The sequence below is a fragment of the Watersipora subatra genome, chromosome 4 (genome assembly GCF_963576615.1).
Source record: "Watersipora subatra chromosome 4, tzWatSuba1.1, whole genome shotgun sequence".
NCBI lineage: Eukaryota > Metazoa > Bryozoa > Gymnolaemata > Cheilostomatida > Watersiporidae > Watersipora > Watersipora subatra.
The window spans coordinates 37,815,161-37,834,178 of NC_088711.1; the positions used below are offsets into that span (position 1 = coordinate 37,815,161).

At 36.8% G+C, this 19,018-nt stretch overlaps 2 protein-coding genes and 1 long non-coding RNA gene across 5 annotated transcripts in view; 2 read left to right on the plus strand and 1 right to left on the minus strand.

Moving 5' to 3' along the window:
* The first annotated feature begins 5,902 nt into the window (after positions 1-5,902).
* LOC137393435 (unconventional myosin heavy chain 6-like) overlaps positions 5,903-19,018 on the plus strand; it is a 64,303-nt gene continuing 51,187 nt past the window's right edge. For both annotated transcript variants that reach the window (XM_068079987.1, XM_068079988.1), the window contains exon 1: positions 5,903-6,072. In XM_068079987.1, the coding sequence (XP_067936088.1) occupies positions 5,964-6,072 (109 nt within the window). In that variant the 5' untranslated portion in view covers positions 5,903-5,963. The remainder of the gene's footprint in view (positions 6,073-19,018) is intronic.
* On the plus strand, positions 11,746-13,162 carry LOC137394841 (uncharacterized). The gene is made up of 3 exons (XM_068081613.1): positions 11,746-12,105; positions 12,543-12,759; positions 12,847-13,162. Exons 1-3 carry the CDS (start codon positions 11,854-11,856, stop codon positions 13,113-13,115), a joined length of 738 nt encoding a protein of 245 aa, XP_067937714.1. The 5' UTR covers positions 11,746-11,853; the 3' UTR covers positions 13,116-13,162.
* Positions 16,828-17,894, minus strand: LOC137394892 (uncharacterized). 2 transcript variants are annotated; one of them, XR_010978401.1, is made up of 3 exons: positions 17,789-17,894; positions 17,226-17,379; positions 16,828-17,095 (listed from the first exon to the last, which is right to left on the minus strand). It is a non-coding gene; the product is annotated as an uncharacterized lncRNA (long non-coding RNA). The 2 variants fall into 2 exon arrangements; XR_010978400.1 differs by lacking the exon at positions 17,789-17,894 and adding an exon at positions 17,465-17,581.

Here is a 19,018-nt window from a genome sequence, read left to right on the forward strand (position 1 = left end):
CACTTCCCTTTTTTCAAACTATTTTAAAAATGGTGGCTGTGGTGTCAAGGACTTGAGTACCTGATAGATCCTTGGCTAGTAGAATATAAACAATAAAGATTCAACACAAAACTTTTTAGTAGCACTGGTTCATGTATGCCGCTGACTCACCTATCCCAACTCTCTCCTATTCTGTTCAGATGGGTGAGAGTGCGGGCTAGTTTGAAGTCAGCACTAGTAAATACATGTGAATAGGAGTACTAGCTCAAATGCACAGCGTTCATGAGCGACAGTCTGAGAGTTATTCTCAGATTGGAAATTGCTGCCAACGTTGCTGTTTAGCTTGTCGCTTTACATCGTGATAATGGTAGACACATAGCTTCCCACAAATCTGAAAGGAAAGCATTTCAAAGACGGCTTTTACGTTTCGAGAGTCGCCTTGACTTAGCTTATAACAATGCTGGAAAACTATCAATAAGGATAGATAATTCGATTATAAATTTATTGTAACTTTAATATAATTTTCAGGTTAAAACTAGAAGTAAATATTTATTTATGTAGAACAGCAACTTTCTGTTACTTGTGACTATTTTGAAAAAAAATGCTTATTAGAACATTGAATTACATATTTTTCTAACTTGAGATAATCTACTCAAGCCTTTTACATTTTAGTACCCAAATGGCTGCAATGAGCTCTCATGTGCCAACAACTATAGAGTTTTCTTACCTTGCATCGTATGCGCATATTCATATCTCCAAACTGTTTACCTCTGTAACTGAAATCAAACTACTTGATGAACTGCGTAAAATATCACAAGCCTTTACTATCCTCTCTGAATAGCTATATGATGGGTAGACATTTGTAGACAAGTGTTATAACTGTAGGACATGGATCAGAGCTTGGAAGCTACTCCGATTTTGGTATCTCTTCCATTAGCAAAAAGTCTAAAGTATAAAAATTACCATTCAATGTTCATCATTTTTAAATAAATGCTTATAACACTGACATCAAGATAAAACTATCAATGAATGGGAGAAAGCAAGTCTTGTTAAGAGTAAATCAAGCAATACTTAAATGTTTTACATAAACCATCATGAAAGATTTTGTAAGCGAAACTGCCATCTGATAATAAGATGTCATTTCTATTAACTTGTAAACTAGCTGAGGTGTAAGGTATTAAAATTCAAAACTGTATAGTGTTTGGCACACTTCTGTTCAACTAAAACTGTAGAGTGTTTGGCACACTTCTGTTCAACTAAACCTGTAAAGTGTTTGGCACACTTCTGTTCAACTAAAACTGTAGAGTGTTTGGCACACTTCTGTTCAACTAAACCTGTAGAATGTTTGGCACACTTCTGTTCAACTAAAACTGTAGAGTGTTTGGCACACTTCTGTTCAACTAAAACTGTAGAGTGTTTGGCACACTTCTGTTCAACTAAAACTGTAGAGTGTTTGGCACACTTCTGTTCAACTAAAACTTTATTAAATTTTTTATAGACTGAAGCAGAAATTCAAAATTGACCAAACGAGTAGTCACTCTGCAGAAGTTGCACCTAAAAGCAATTATTTTCTATATAGCTTTTATAGCCAAATTTCAATAGCTTCTTGTACAATTGGTTTAAGCATTAATATCATCAGAAAATGTTTCATTCTATTTGGAGATGGACATTTATGGAAAGGACTAATTATGGTGCGATAAAAAGGCAGCATTTATGCTGTGTCATTATGAGCAAAAGTGTGATGGAAGAGTAAACAGAAAGGAGATGCAAAACCATCATATAAACAAAAAATGTTATGTTGTCCTTTTGGTTACACTACAGCAGTCCTAAATGCATTTGTACATTTCGAAGTTATCCCCTCTATGTGGCTGCCTAAGCAAAAAGAACAATGGTTTGATTACTTCAAGTCAAATCTATGGCCAATTCAATATTGTTCAAATAGTTACCTCTAAATTTATCAGTGCAATGATGTTATTTTGCAGTAACGTGTCACACTTTGCTCAAGTAAGAAATACGCTGTTGCTACAAAATTACATGCCCGAGCTGCTCATTAAGGAGAACTTAAAAGGCATCACGAGCCACTATTAATATTTCAGCGAGTTGTGTAAAGGATATGAAGTTATTCTGATTGTAAATGCTGGGCATTACCAGTAGATACTCCTTAAATTGTTGTTATCATAATGATGTAGCATCAGTAGCTATAATGATATAGCATCAGTAGCTATAATGATATATTATCAGTAGCTATAATGATATAGCATCAGTAGCTATAATGATATAGCATCAGTAGCTATAATGATATAACATCAGTAGCTATAATGGTATAGCATCAGTAGCTATAATGATATATTATCAGTAGCTATAATGATATAGCATCAATAGCTATAATGATATAGCATCAGTAGCTATAATGATATAGCATCAGTAGCTATAATGGTATAGCATCAGTAGCTATAATGATATAGCATCAGTAGCTATAATGATATAGCATCAGTAGCTATAATGATATAGCATCAGTAGCTATAATTGTATAGCATCAGTAGCTATAATGATATAGCATCAGTAGCTATAATGATATAGCATCAGTAGCTATAATGATATAGCATCAGTAGCTATGATGATATAGCATCAGTAGCTATACTAATTCTCGGCACACAAAAATTTTGGTCGTAATCACAAACATAAAAAACAAGCGTTTGTCGACAAAAATGACCTACAAGCTAGTTAATGGTGGCATGCATGACTTTTTGTTTATACAAATTAGTCAACACGGTGCACTTATTTTTAGGTGAGCAAGATAGCGGTTCACTTTAGGCTCAGGGGCTGTACCAAGCTTTATATTGCAGTTAGCAGCATACCACAATTGAACTTTTGCTCAAAACTAAATGAATTCTGATTGCATGTTTGATGTGAGAAGAGAGTAACCTTAAATTAATTTAATAACAGACAACAAATTGGCTGCATAATATTTATTGATTAATTGCGCTGCAGAAAGCTTATGATAACATTTAATTGTTTGAGAAAAGGCTTTCACTTCCCTTTTTTCAAACTATTTTAAAAATGGTGGCTGTGGTGTCAAGGACTTGAGTACCTGATAGATCCTTGGCTAGTAGAATATAAACAATAAAGATTCAACACAAAACTTTTTAGTAGCACTGGTTCATGTATGCCGCTGACTCACCTATCCCAACTCTCTCCTATTCTGTTCAGATGGGTGAGAGTGCGGGCTAGTTTGAAGTCAGCACTAGTAAATACATGTGAATAGGAGTACAAGCTCAAATGCACAGCGTTCATGAGCGACAGTCTGAGAGTTATTTTCAGATTGGAAATTGCTGCCAACGTTGCTGTTTAGCTTGTCGCTTTACATCGTGATAATGGTAGACACATAGCTTCCCACAAATCTGAAAGGAAAGCATTTCAAAGACGGCTTTTACGTTTCGAGAGTCGCCTTGACTTAGCTTATAACAATGCTGGAAAACTATCAATAAGGATAGATAATTCGATTATAAATTTATTGTAACTTTAATATAATTTTCAGGTTAAAACTAGAAGTAAATATTTATTTATGTAGAACAGCAACTTTCTGTTACTTGTGACTATTTTGAAAAAAAATGCTTATTAGAACATTGAATTACATATTTTTCTAACTTGAGATAATCTACTCAAGCCTTTTACATTTTAGTATCCAAATGGCTGCAATGAACTCTCATGTGCCAACAACTATAGAGTTTTCTTACCTTGCATCGTATGCGCATATTCATATCTCCAAACTATTTACATCTGCAACTGAAATCGAACTACTTGATGAACTGCGTAAAATATCACAAGCCTTTACTATCCGCCTCTGAATAGCTATATGATGGGTAGACATTTGTAGACAAGTGTTATAACTGTAGGACATGGATCAAGGCTTTGAAGCTACTCTGATTATGTGGGAAGATTAGCAACGGATTTCAAAGTATCTGCAGTCGTATTAGTCTCTGCGTGTTACTAATTTGCACTGTTAGGATTATCTCAGTCTGAGATTAGTTATAAATATAGCTAAGTGGAGGTCTGTAAATGAAGGAATGCAAATAACTACCTGGATGATGGCGAAAATATAAATAACACTCTTTCATGGGAATTTTTTAAACGCGATGTTCTTCTAACAATGACTACTTCCAACGGATTACACAGAGAATCTCAGAAACAACATCCAAAATAAATTTTCATTTTCTTACTAGCAATGCTATATATTAAGCGAAGGAAAAATTTTTTTGCTTCAAACAGGTAGTCCTCATTGCTACAACAACAAATAGTAATGTTTTATCAATTTTCTGTCGATATTTCATCAAGTTACTGTTAGAATGCAATTTTAAAACTAGAATATTTTTGTCAAATTCTTACTCAGCTTGTAAGCTTAGAAAAGATACTTAGGTTGTAACACAGCTATCGTTACGACTAGCGTTAACAATGCTACAATTACTGTTAGCAACATTATAACTATAGTTAATCATGTTACAACTAGGATTAACTATTTTGCCACTAAAGTTAACAATGTTGTCATAGAGAGTTAACAATGTTACAAATATGGTTAACTATTTTACAACTAAAATTAACAACGTTATCATATAGAGTTAACAATGTTATATCTAGGGTTAATAATGTTACAACTAGGCTTAACGATGTTGCAACCAGAGCTTAATTAAGGCTATCTAAAACTATGACATTGACTGATTTTGCCAAAAAGATAAGGAGACAACTTCAAGTCAAGGAGTCAATATGACCAATTTTATCATTTGAATAATACTGTGTGGCAGGTGTTCAAACGGGAATGACACCATTGTTTAGTTATTTATATTCGATCATAACTTGTAAAAACTGAAAGTCTGATCATACACCCTCAAACACTGGGTCAATGGCGGATGGAGCAGTAAACCTCAGTTGCTGTTTATCTTAAATGAAATTTGGCAACCGTTGACAAAAATGCACGAGGCTCTTGTCAAGCCAACTGCTCAAAGCTTTAGCTGTAGGAATCCTAATACGTACCCACAAGCAGCAGTTGGAAGCATTCCTTAGCTCAGGCAAGGTTGACACTGAGCAGTCTGGAGTTAGACTATTTAGTGACAAGTTATTCTCTTGGCTACCCTATAATATTTAGTTGCTGACGTTTACATTCCTCTAGAGCAATTGAAATGCCTCATTCACTACGAGTGCCAGCTGCATGGAACATTCTTCCTATATGATGGCTGACAACCGTATAAGTCTGCCTGACTTTTTCTCTCTTCATAAACTTCTCATCATTTCAATTCACTTTTATTGCCTATTCTTTGCGACTGTTTGGGCCTTTGTTCGATGTTTAGTTTTTGTTGTCTGCTGATGGGATGACTATTGTATTTGAAGAGAGACTAAGCGGTTTGGAGACATTTAAATTAGCCAGTATGATCTGGTGATCTTATCAGCGTGAGTCAAGCTTTTCTTTCGTAAGATGATCAGAGGAGGGGAGATGAGCCGGTAAGTTATTGGCAAATCATCTTTGTATGTGATACGGATCTGGGACAGGTTTCATTCATTTTCATTGATTAGATGGACCTTCCAACGAAATCTGTTAATCACTGATGAGTCAGAGAGAGGCACCAAGCAAACCACAATTGCAGGAACTGTGGTTAATACATAACAAACATTGGCTCAATTTTACCTCGTCAAATTCGGCTCAAGTGTAACCATCATCTAGCGATCATTATTACTAATCCAGTTGATGTAACTCAGTTCAACCAATCGAATCGCTTCATTCAATAGGTCAAGGGTCAGTTAGAAATCTCTCACATGGCTCACAAGGCTTCTAGTAGCGATAGTTGTCATTCCATCTGGGTAGGTGGTACTAGCCAAGCATAGCTATGATATCCCACAGGTACTGTCAAGGCTACACCACGCCATACAGGACCAGACAGTATGTAGCTGGGACGGCTGCATATGACCGACACAGATATGGAAATGATCGAACTATGGCTTATGATAGACATAGACACGGAAAGGATTATATCATATCAATGTTTATGGAAAGTATTTATCTCAGCAGGAAGTATTGGCAAAATCTTCAACCAGTTAATCTAAGTAAGTTTTCCACCTTTACTACTAATAAATTTATTTAGGAAACACATTGTTTGTTTCTTAGAAATACTTTTTACGGCTATAGCTGTTCACCTTCGCTCTCGGCTATTGGCCATGTTACTCGCTAACATTTTAAGGTATTTCTTTATTGAATATTTGTTGTTAGTCCAATATTTTGACTAGTTTTTTGTCTGACCCTAAGCTAGGTAAGGTGAGTCAATAAGCGGGTGGTAGGCATTCCCATCCTGAAAAATTTGAGTATCTCCGGTTTCTGTATCTCCTACAAGGAGTAAAATTACTATTTGGTGTGAACAGGTGCCTGTGTGTTCAAGTTTGGATGTTCAAACTGCAATAGAATTCTAGTTAGTTACGGTAACGCATTGCTTGGCAAGCCAAAGATAAACAGGAAAATAATTGTGAATAGAGTGAAGGTTGGATGTTTTAAATAATTCACATGCACTTGCCTCGGTGCAAGCTTCCGTTACAATACCAGAAGAGAATAAATAATACCAGCTGCTTTACCATGGCAAGATAAAAAGAAACAATAGTTGATATTCTAACGGTATTGATGAGTGACAATATTTCAGTTTTCCCAGACGGAGACAGGCAGGTGCACCTGCATTATGTGACCAGGATATTTGAGCAAATTACTGCTCGGCAGGTATTAGGTACTGCAGAGTCACTAGGTGCTCGAGGCTTTATATACAGCCAGCTAATAGATATCAGCTGGCTAACCAAACTTGGGTGACTTAAATTTCCCAGCGATAATCTTGCTTTATTTGCGTGCACTCCTCAAAGGGTTATCAGGCTTTCCTCTGTCTTCATAATACTTGGTGACAAATCCTGATAAGGTTTCAAAATTTGTTCTACGGTTATTGTGAAATTTTACTTCGCGAATAACCCATCGGCAACAAACTTCTTCAAAAATAATATTTAGAAATGTACATCTCCGTGTTGGAGTTCTTAATGAGACAGTGGCTAGTTGGTATTGCTCAACTCACCCCAGTTTGCTGATGCGGCTGTCCGTAGTATAAAAATTTTGATTATTTCTGTTTTTAAGAGATATCTTTGTGACGCGTAGCGCCGCTCACCCACTGAAACTTAGAATCAGGCTATATTAGCCATGCGATTCATGTGAGATTTGTAGGAAAATATTTTTATGGATAAAGTGCACCAACTATAAAATTATTATCATACTCTAATTTGGTGAAAACATGAATGGCTAGATGTTGACATTATCATCAGGACCTGCACAATGGAGGTGTCTGGCGCAAACAGCTTTAAATAGTCTATGAAGTTCATCGCTATGTTTACATGGCGCGGTTAATCCAAGATGGAAATAGTAAAAACTCGCAAGTTTGTTACTCTCAAGTTTTCATCAACTGTTTCATGCACAGGTTTTCAGTTTTTGGCAATAATGCGCACGAATGTGCCGCGCAAAATATTCTATTTTAAACATTTCTATACATAGTTCGTTCCTATTTTGAAAGCGGCTGCTAAGCGAGGCAAGAGGTCGCTGCTATGACTTCTGGCATAGAATTCCTTATCCTCTTTAACAGAGTACCAGCGTTAATCTGCAGCAAGCGGATGTCCATTCAAGCACTTTACATGTGCGCACAATTCCAAATCCACGTCATGTAAACATGTTCATGTAGCGAGTTCATAGCCAATCATAATTGTCTAGGATTTGCTTGACTCTTAGCAAATTTCCTCGGAAGTAATAAGATGAGGCCAAGTCTGTCAACGTCCTTTCATATTGAGAGAAAGAGACTAAACTGATGGAACACCTCTCTCTCATACAATTTGTGTAATTGTATTCAGGAAACCACAGAACAAGTCTATCTATTTTGAACAATGACCAACATTTGTAAAGCTTGTTTATAAATCGTCTCCATTTGCTGGCTCGGGAAGCCATGATTGTCTCAGCTTTTGTAGTCCAAATTTCTATAGAGGCGTTACCTAACCTTTGACCTTGGCTTGAACCAAGATTTGGGCTGATTGAATACAATGAGTAGGCCTATTATTTGTTGATATTAAGAATGGCAGTTTTAGCACTGTTCCACCTGTGTTATTTTATGTTCCACAGCTGTTGCCAGTGCCACGTGCCACATGTTTGCACACAAGGTGCAAACATGCAAAAATTAAAACATGCAAAAATTAAATGTTTATTTTACGATATTCTTGATATTGTTAAGAGATAATGGCAGACTACATGATCGAAGTTGTTGTTTATGTTGGCCCAGGAAGGTCTGTGACCCTATCTCATATACTTATGACATGTTATGTTGAACTAAATCTACTATTTACACATTCTATGACTTAATTTCACAATATAATTCTTTAGAGAATTTCAGAATAAACTTACAATTAAATGCACCAGGAAAGGTTTGCTGAGGGTGTATTATACTGTCGATGGACTTTAAGGTTATTTATAGCCTGAGATTTACAATGTTAGAGGTTTGTTTCACTGTTGACCATTAAGTAATAGGCAGCTATTTGCTATGTCGCTTAACCTGCTGAAATAGCCTTTATGCAGTCCTTAATAATTTTATACAAAAAATGTATAATTTTTTCACAAATATGTTGGAATTTTTTCAACAAAATAGTTTATAAATCAATTTTATAAAACGGTTCAAAGAGTAATCTAAGGCAAAATTAAAGTAATATTTAGCCAAATAAAAACAATAACAATTTTATTACCTCAATATATTACCAACTTTTTAGTTTCACATTTCAGAATGCTCTGAATATATTAAAAACTTTATTAAAAGTTCGAATTTGGTTAATAATAGACTTTACGTTAATAGTTCAGTTCAACAAATTACATGATAATTTTTTAGAATTAATTATTGTAATTACTTAATAATTAAATTTAATTTCAATTAATTACATGAAATTAAAGCAAGTTTCAAGTTTCAATGGTCCTGTTAGTTTTAGCATTAACTGTTTTCATAGTCATGAGGAGCAGTTGCAATCTTATGTTTACAAAGAGTGAACCTCATAGACCTTCACTCAGACCTATTCACTAACTTTTTTGTAACAAGTATTAGGCCACTTGTATATTTGCATTTCTTACCACGAGAATTCTTCAGTTCCCCCTCCCAGTCTATTTCCTTGACCTCCTGCTTGGTCAGAAACGTCAAATGGTGATAGGTTTGTGTCTAATCAGCTTTTATAGCATTTAAAAGCATTTAAAAGCATTTAAGAGCATTTAAAATGGAGTCATTGTGGTTATTACGATCCGACTGCCACCCTTAAATAGATTCTTGTTATAACTCAGAATCTTTAACAAGAACATTAGTGGCTCATTACCTGCCCTCCATGGAGATAAATTATATATATGTAATGAGATGAACTGTTATGTTGTTCACTCAATTAACGCTCTGATACCCGTGATGCGTTATAGTTTTGTTGCAAAGTTGCATCTGGAGGTACCAAATTAAATCTATTCGAAGAACCTTTAAAAAGCATCTTACATTGGCTGCCGCAGGAATAGCTTGGCTGCTGCCAGGACAGCTTGGCTGCGGCTCTATCTGCTGCTATATTGCTTATACAGGTGGACCAGCTGCCCATTTCACTATAGGGTTGAGTATGGATGAGACTTGCTAATTGTTCATGTGGTTGGCCAAGGTGGCAAGTTGGCTACTAACAGAGGTGACAAGTTGGCCACTGTCCAAGGTGGCAAGTTGACAGTTGCTAGGATGTAGGCAATTTTAGCTCTATCAACACTTGATGACATAACTAATAGCTTCTGTACACAGCAGCTATATTTAAATGTGTCCCTTTACTTAGAAGTTATGTGAAACCTAGCTGGTCTTTGATATCAAATACTGTCAGGCTTAGCTTGAAGCCCAGCAGTATCATAAGACACTGGTACATACATCCCTGTCAAACATTGGTTTACATAATCACCCAACTAGCTCTAATAATCACAACAATACTATTTTAAATGCTGTAGAGTTATTTAAGACACAAGCACTAAATTTTTTTACGTGTTCTGACAAAATAGTGAAACAGCTGACATGAAATACAAAGAACTCCTATTTTTGATATACCTTAGTAAATGCAATTACTAGGTTTACATACAGTGATAGCGTAAATACACACCCCCATGTGGCGCCGCAGTTCCATCATGGAAACAGCTGTGTCACTCTCGGTCTGTTAAGATACAGTGTCGCTGTTTGGAAGACACCCGTGCGATGCGCCATCTCTGTGGCATAGACAGGGCATCACACTCGTTTCCTGTTGCTTCATATGCAGACATGTATGCCCGTGACATAAGGAGTCGCACAACCAGCGCTCTATGGAAACATAGTCTGCTGGTCGGCCCAGCATAGCACTTCGGTACTGGCACACCCGAGAATCACTACACTATCACTGTATGGTGGTAACTTGGTCAATATTCATAGTCGAGAAAACAAGTATATACCTTAAAAACTCTATTTGTAGACCAGGGCGCTCTATTTTTTAACCTCTTCACTTATAGTGGCATTTTATTAGAGGTGGCATTCAAATAGAGGTGGCATTCAAATAGAGGTTTTATGACAGGTTTAAAAGAAATCGACGAGGTTCACTCTTTGTGAATGCAAACGATTAAACAATTTCTCATCTTTATAAAATAGTTAATAAAAGAACTAGTTTTTTGTAAACTGGTAGAAAGTTTATTTCGATGAAAGGTCCAACCTTCAATAGAATTCTAAAGATGTTTACCATTTTCTGCAACTTCAGTGACTGAATCTCTGCCCTATTTCAATGCGCAAACTAACCTGTTTAAATTTCCTGGCTTCTGTACTTGATGAAACAAATCATGATTTTATATGACCAAATGCCATTAAAATTGTTTTTAAATCAATCAGAACTGTTGTGTAAGAAAGTTATTTAGCATCTTTGCACAAATACAACCAGGTTTTAGTAGAATTACTATGTATTACCTAATGAATTATTAGTTTTTGATTGTTGATAAATTTATGACATTTCAGAGCTATAGAGTTCAATGAGTGCATGGAAACTGTAAAGGCAGCACACAGGCTAGGGCTTTTTTATATCAAAGAAGTTTTATCTTATTGTTAGTTCGTTTGAAATATAAAACAAGGAATTTACCTTGAATAAAAAGTTGCAGTATATATCTGTCATATGCTATGCTGCCATGCAGGTTACTCACACAGTGATTGGCTGTGTGGTGATATTCGGCACACTAACCAGTTCCTAGGATCGAGCCATCATTTGCCTCTGATTAGCTGGCTGTCTGTTCCTTGCTCTAGTCTGTTAGGAACAGTTCACACCATTCTTAGTTCAAAGGTTTGTTACCATGGCAAGCACTGTTGTCATGGTGGCAGCACTGTTGTTAAAATGGCAGCATTGTTTGACCTGTTTTTTACATCAGAGTGTGGCATGATTTGTGTAGCAGGAACACTATGTGGAAGGATCTCTGACAGCTTATTTGTGTTGACAACTTGTCACTAGTTGAACTCTTATCAGACAAGTTTGACCTTGCGAGGTGTCAGATTCAACTCTTAAAGATGTAGTTGCGTCAAAAATGAAATTAGGACCCATAAAAGGCTAAAACATCAGCTACAATTTGATGCCATTTTTGTCTTTGTAGACCAACCCTGTCCAGAGATATATGCGTTTGAATGAGGCCCTCTTTTAAAAAGCTCACGTTCCAGCGGGTGCCAATTTCGTGACGTAACAAGTTTGTTTTCTGAAACGAAACCACGAGCGATAAATATGAGGTCGCTTCGTTAGCCAATCACGAGCGCGAAATTTTTATATAGGCCGTAATAAATGTTATCACTCGTAAAACGGGTTGTCTGTGATCTCGAAGATTCTCATTCGATAGAGAATTCTCACCGTTACTGGTTCAGCGCTTTTCACCAATTACTACATACAAGTTATAGTTTTAAAATGGCTTCATGTTCGAGCGACTGCGACTCAGAGTTATCTGAGCAACCTTTAGTCAAAGATTGGAGCAGGCAGCCTATGGTGAAAGCTGACAGGCGTCAGCAGCGTTTTGCTGTAGAGAAAGACAGAATGGAGGTAAATTAACTTAGAGTCTTCTATACCTAAGTAAATGTAATTTTTATAGTCATAAATACATATACTAATTAATAAAATGATAATTCTTTGCTATCTCCAATCATCGTTTCATAGCTCATCTGCCGTTTTACTTAGCTTTAATATTTTTTTTCGAATCTTTAGTAAATTAGAGTCATGATTACAAATTATTTTCACTCGTAGGAAGTGGGTAAAATCGATTGATCATTGCTCATCATTAACTACCAAAAACAAAGCTTCGAATCGCTGGTTTTGTATTTATATATTTTACATACCTATATTTTTGTTAAACGTTTACTCATATCGTGATTTTAGATTAGCAATCTAATTGACTCCCAAATTGAAACCTTACCGTAAATACACCTTAGAACGACATCAATGAATGCGTGTAATCATTACGTTTGTTTTATTGATTACAGGATGTTTACGTGGCACCACCAGTTCAGCAGTGGTGCAAGTGTGAGAATTGCCATGCGTGGAGTAAAAAAGAAATGAACATATGCTGCACAAATCACGACATGTGGCATTCCATTCCGCAAACTGGTATCAAATGCGTTACCGAAGCTGACGAAATAAAAGATCTAATAAAGCCAGGTCCATTGAGAGTGGCTTATTATAACTACTGCCACTACCATGGTAAGCTTATGAGGTTTGTAGCTGCTATTTTTACTGCTTACTTCAAGTAAGTTATCAAGATACTGTAAAAGTATGATATTTTGTTAGTGCCCAAGTATCCAGATGCGGAGAGCCTGGTACCTTCTGAAAGACTGAAAGACTGTGACATCTACAACATGGTGTGTAGGCAGAGGAGATTATGCGCGTATAGATCTCTGGTATTCTGGACATATCCAACAGGACTTAGGAGGGGAGAGCGACGACCACTACCAGCCTGCGTGTATAACATGGTGCGAGCTGCATACCCTGGCACTGAAGATGAGGATGAATACGCAGATATGGCGCATACAGAATTTGAATTTACTGCAGTGCAGTGATTTTTATATACTTTATTTTACAAATATACTATAAAGATATATATACACTTAAACTTTGTAGGCAATGTATAATATATACAAAAATAAAAAAGTAAAAGACAATGAATGCAAACGGCGAACAGCAAAATAAATGTAGCAAATAGAGTTGAACTACGAACAGAGAAAATTCACAGGAATACAGTCAGACAATGGAAAAAATGTGGCTTGACAAACTTCTCGTCTCCTGTCTGGCTGCTTCCTCTACCTCATCAACGAACCTGCAGCTATAATCATCAACAAAAGATAAATGACAAAAAAAATTAAACACTTCATTGTCTTGCCACATCTGCCAAAGTATTGTCTGGCAGACTGGCTTATGAATTATAATCAGCAGTATGATTAGCTATTACTGAGAGATTCGTGGAAAGCTCTATTCATCGCACAAAGTTAGAATCACCATGGTCATGAAATCTTGTCTTGCTGGCTCCCCATGAACAAAGCCATTGTTATATGCACTCTTGTACAAGCCTTGCATAGCCAAACCATTCTGAGCCACACCATCAATCGCAGAGTGGAAAGGTTGCTTTCCCGCGAATGGAAAAAAGGGAAACCCCTTGCCAGGTCAAATTAAATTTTAGTTTCTAATGCGGGTGAATTGACTTCAACAAAATTTTTTATTACGTCTTACGTTCACTAATTTGGTCAACTCACAAAACAATTGCTTGTTTATTATCAACTAATCATATAAATGATCAGCAGAAAAATTTCTACAAATTCACACTAACAATGTCTAGATTATGATGAATACACGATGCAGTTAGTTTCACCACATTCGAATAGTTCCTTTTGAACATGCGGCTACTCAGCCTTAGCACGATGTCATTGTCTGCATCTTGCTAAGGTTCCTCCATCAGTGCCTTGAGCCGTTGACTGAGGTATCCTACTATATTTGAGGCTCAACGAAACACACAAGGCACATCAGAAGGCGTCCAACTTAGTACCGCGGCTGGCATCTACCTTGGCAAATCCCAGCGCTCGGCACTACGTCGATCTTTTTATAAATATTATATGATATAAATAATATATATAAATATATAATTATAATATACATAATATATATACTATATATACTATACATATTATAATATATTTATATATTCTAATTTTGTAGGCATAATATATATAGCCTACAAAATAAAAGAAAAAGAATGCAAACGGCGAACAACAAAATAAATGTAGCAGAGTTACAATACGAATAGAGAAAGATCACCGAAAGTAAATGGGATACAGACAGACATCGGAGGGATCGAGGCTTGACAAACTCCTGTCTGGCTGCTTCCTCTACTTCATAAATGGATCTGTAGCTAGGACCACTTAGAGATTGTACATCTCATGGTATATCTTCAGCAAATAACAAAATAAAAGAAATGTAACAAACAGAGTCGCAATAGGAACAGCGAAAAATCACAGGAATTAAATGGGATACAGATCCTTGGCCTGAACCAGCCATGTTATTACAAACACATGCTGCAGCCTGCAATGCACAGACTAAATCACACCAATAATTATGCAGTATGAACATATCACAGAACAAACAGCCAAGCACCTACCTACATGGGGCTCTACGTAGTTGCCTTCTTCTTGCCACGAATAGCTCTCCGCTTGGCTAGCTCCAACTCTGCCAACGAAAGGTAATGTGGCTTGACATACACTCCTCGTTTCCTCTGTCTGGCTGCTTCCTCTACTTCATCAATGGACCTGTAGCTAGGACCTGTTGACGCTAGACTTGGAGGTTCTACATCATGCGGTATACCTTCGGCATCCACAATAGAAAGTCTCAGCTGATGGAATAGCTTGTTGAGATAATCTGTTGTGAATAAAAACAAAAAATTTCAAACCTAAACATCAGAAGTTTGAGCAGCATGTGGTAATGTAATGGCAACTTACCATATGTAGGCCTGGATCTTATATACCGCATACTGGGACGGAGCTTGGTTGCTTTAGACCTAGCGACAACCTTGACAGGGTTGCTGGTCTTATCTAGCATGACTGGTCTTTGGCAGTTTTCGTTGTGATGGAGGAGAGTTAGTTGTCCTCGGCTGAGCATTCCAGCAAAGGAGAAGCCTTCCCTCTTTGGAGCATTTCGGTTTAAAGAGCTGTGGAAACTTTCCAGTTCACTAGTAGAGACGGTGCTTGCTCGGTTTATAGCTGAGCTAAAATCGAAGATGATATCCGAGAACAGCTGGATAAGGTCGGCATGAAGCTGGCGATCTAGATAGGCCACCTCAAGCTTGTTGCCTTCTTCATCAAACACGTCTTCTGCTTGTTCGTGTTGGCACTCTGGAAAAGTTTCATAGGTGTGAACATGTATATCACAAATGTGATTGACAGTGGAGCACCACCATTCTTTCCTGAGCTGGCCACTTTGAGTATGTGAAATCACATGGTACATGTGATTTATAACGGCGGGTATCCAGTCAAGAAGAATTCTGTAAGCAACCTTGGAGTTGGCAAGAGTTGTTAATCGCTTCCTCAAATTTTTGGTCAAGTGCCATGAGTCAAAAGTGTGAGAAACGGTGCTCCACTGAGTGGACATGTACTTCATGACAGAGGAGTGTCTGTCAGTCGTCAACTCGGCTACGTGTAGATTTTTCTCCTCTAGGTAAGCTCGACACCTTTTTAGCCCCTCAAGTTCCATAGCAGGTGACGATGATGTTTCTGTACATTTTAGGAGCTCACATGCCACAATCTTGCTGGAAGAGTTATCCATCAAAGTGTAGAAACTGTATGTAGCTACAAGGAGACCCCAATATTGAAACATGCGGTCCACAGATCAAGTTTGCAAAGCATAAAAAGTTACACAACAAATACGGTACCTGAATGTCCAATGCTGTGAAAACAGGCATCGCCACTCACTCCGATGGATTTTTCCCTGTGCTCTTGATGAACCTCTTCCAGCATTTCAGCTGTCACACTTCTAACAGCCTGTTGTAAATCGCATCCCAAAACATGTAAACCTCACATCATAGAATACAATAAAGTTGATACAATTTTGAACTAGATTTAAGATAAAGCTTACCCCATGTAGATATGCCTTTTGATGCCTGTGGTAAGTATTTAACGTCGGCATTGCGATGTTTATCGCAGAGAAAAAGTCAAATACTTTTTTTGGCAGTGATGCTGTGAAGCATATGGCGGCACAAATAAGAATGTTGATGACTGGAAATCTGGAAACCTTGTCAGAGTTTGACCAAGTTCTCGTGTGGTTACAGGTGGAGCAACGAGTAATGTAGCGAATATACGCCCCACGTCTATCCACCAATTCCACAGCACTGGGACCCGCACACATAGGGCATACTTCAAGGAGTTTTTGAAGCTGGCTATGCTCCACAATATATTTTGGCTGTTTCTGCCAAGGTCGCTCCCTGTGAACGCCAACAAAACATTTTTAGTGAAGATCAGACAATACTTTAGTAATATAAAATCAAGCACTGGATTAAGCCTTCATTAGTGTATAAGGAAGAAAAATTGAAACCTTACAATATTTATATTGTAAGATTGAAATATTGTAAATATTTAAAATTTAGAAATATTTAAAAAATCAATCATTTTTACAGTTAATAAATAGTAAAAAATTTAACAGCAGCTAGCAACTACAAAATATCTAGCAGAGTTCTACAGTTTGATTTGCGGCAATTAAGTGAAACACTTGAATGTAAAATAGCGTTGTTAGGCAGGCATGAGAAAGCAGCAAGCGTATGACAAGGCAAGCCTATGTTTAGCTTCTTCAGGAAGCACACACATACTTACTGCAAGCAGGCTAAAATAAATATTGTTGTAAAGACAGTGAGTACATATAATCGATGAAATAATACGCATTATCAAATACGAACTAGCAGTTACTATATTTCTTACCCCTCAAAGCTTTCTTCTGAAACCTCGTCTTCCGTCTCACTGTTATCTGAATCTGGCACCCATTCTTCTTCATCCAAGGCTTTACCCTAAAAGAAGCATAGAAAATGAAGAAAAGTGCTATGGCATTTTAGGAAACTCATCTAAGTCTTTAACGTAAAAGAAGCATGAGAAAAGGAAAAATTGCTATGACATTTTATCAAAGTATTTGTAACTTACCAGATCTTCCTCTCGTTCCTGCATCTCATCACTAGTATCACTCTCCATAATTAGAGAATAACGTTGTAACTGCTTAGATGTAGAAGGAATGGAGCTTGCTTCATCGACTACTGGCATTTTTCTTTTAGATGGAGGTGAGGCTGGAAGATCAGGCCTGTGAATAAATGTTTATAGACTATCAATATATATTGTAAAAAAGAATCCCGTCCAACCATATGAAACAAGTTAACTGTACTCACTGTTTAGCATCGGTCTGGGTTGAAATCGACCGATACTTAGGACGGTGAAGACATTTCCGTAGCTGTACCCCTTTGTCAACCTTAGAGGACTTTCCAGGTCCAAAGGACTCGGCAGGCTGAGGATTACGAACTGGTATTTTCGATCGTGAATGAGAAAAAAAGGTTGCTGTCCTAGGCACTGCAGGAACACTGTAATATATAGACAAGAATTTTTTTTCCGTAAAACACGAGTTGTTTTATATTTTCAAATTGGAAGCTCATAACATAACTTGTGAAATTCAAAGATTCCTAGTACTGTGCATTATCACATCTTACACCACTTACGCATCAGCAAGTAAGCCTCGCACCACTGCTCTGCGCTCTCTTGTAGGCAAAAGGGTAATTGGCTTCTGCTTCCTTGGGGTAGCAGCAGAATCAGCTTTAATGTGCAGATTTCGTGTGGGAATTATATCCGAGTGCTTCTTTAACATGAGCCGGATATCTTCTCCTTGTTGGTACCTGTATTGGTGGTAGTTGCTGAAGCATTCCTCAGTAAAATGCCGGAAGCAAATTCTAGATATGGTTTTATATCGAAAATTTGCTACATGTTTCTTCACAAATGCTGTCCATTTGGCTCGCTGTACATCTGTTGATGTCCTTCCCCGAGGCCAAGCAAATAGATGTTTGGTCTCTTCACAATTAGCTGCGGCACAGGAGAGAGCCCAATGTCGACTTGAAGACATTTCACTGCTACAACGAAACATTGAAGTGGTTATGCAGACTATTCTTAACAAATAGAAAAATATCACGATATTCAAGTGTGTAACCTAATGTGACTTTGAAGAAAATGCTTAATATCCATAATATGGCCGAGATTTATGTTCGTACAAATACGTGGTGTGTCTACCTTATCTTAAAACTAAAAAGTTTAAAGATACGAAAAAGTGAAGTAAGTTGAATAACTACAGCTGTATAACCATGATTAATATTTCATACTTAAAGTATTTTCGTCAATTGAAATGGCAGATCGACTAGTAAACCAGTCGAATGAACTACAACAGCGTTCTGCAATTATGAACTAAAATAGTATGGCTAATGTTGTTTTAATTTATAGAGCAACAGATCAAAACAAATGAAAATACTAATTGACTTACTAACTAAATAATGATTTGCCTTTTCATTTTAGTTTTTGTCAAACACAACGAAAGTTGGAAATTGTGAGAAAAGGTTATTCATATAAATACGAAGGTGTGTTTATCTTATCTTAAAACGACAACGTTTAAAGATACGTAAAAGTGAACGAAGTTGAATAACTACAGTATAACCACGATTAATATTTCATACTTAAAGTATTTTCGTCAATTGAAATGACAGATTGACTAGTAAACCAGTCGAACTAACTACAACAGCGTTCTGCAACTATGAACTAAAATAGTATGGCTAATGTTGTTTTAATTTATAGAGCAACAAATCAAAACAAATGAAAATACTATTGACTTACTAAATAATGATTTGCCTTTTCACTTTAGTCTCTGTCAAACACAACGAAAGTTGGAATTTATGAGCAAAAGTTAT

Bases quoted from the DNA above. Each gene is read 5' to 3' on its own strand.
- LOC137394841 (XM_068081613.1), top strand. From the start codon at position 11,854: ATGTTATCACTCGTAAAACGGGTTGTCTGTGATCTCGAAGATTCTCAT. The intron at 12,106-12,542 runs GTAAATTAACTT...TATTGATTACAG, and splicing joins TAGAGAAAGACAGAATGGAG to GATGTTTACGTGGCACCACC. The intron at 12,760-12,846 runs GTAAGCTTATGA...ATATTTTGTTAG, and splicing joins TAACTACTGCCACTACCATG to TGCCCAAGTATCCAGATGCG.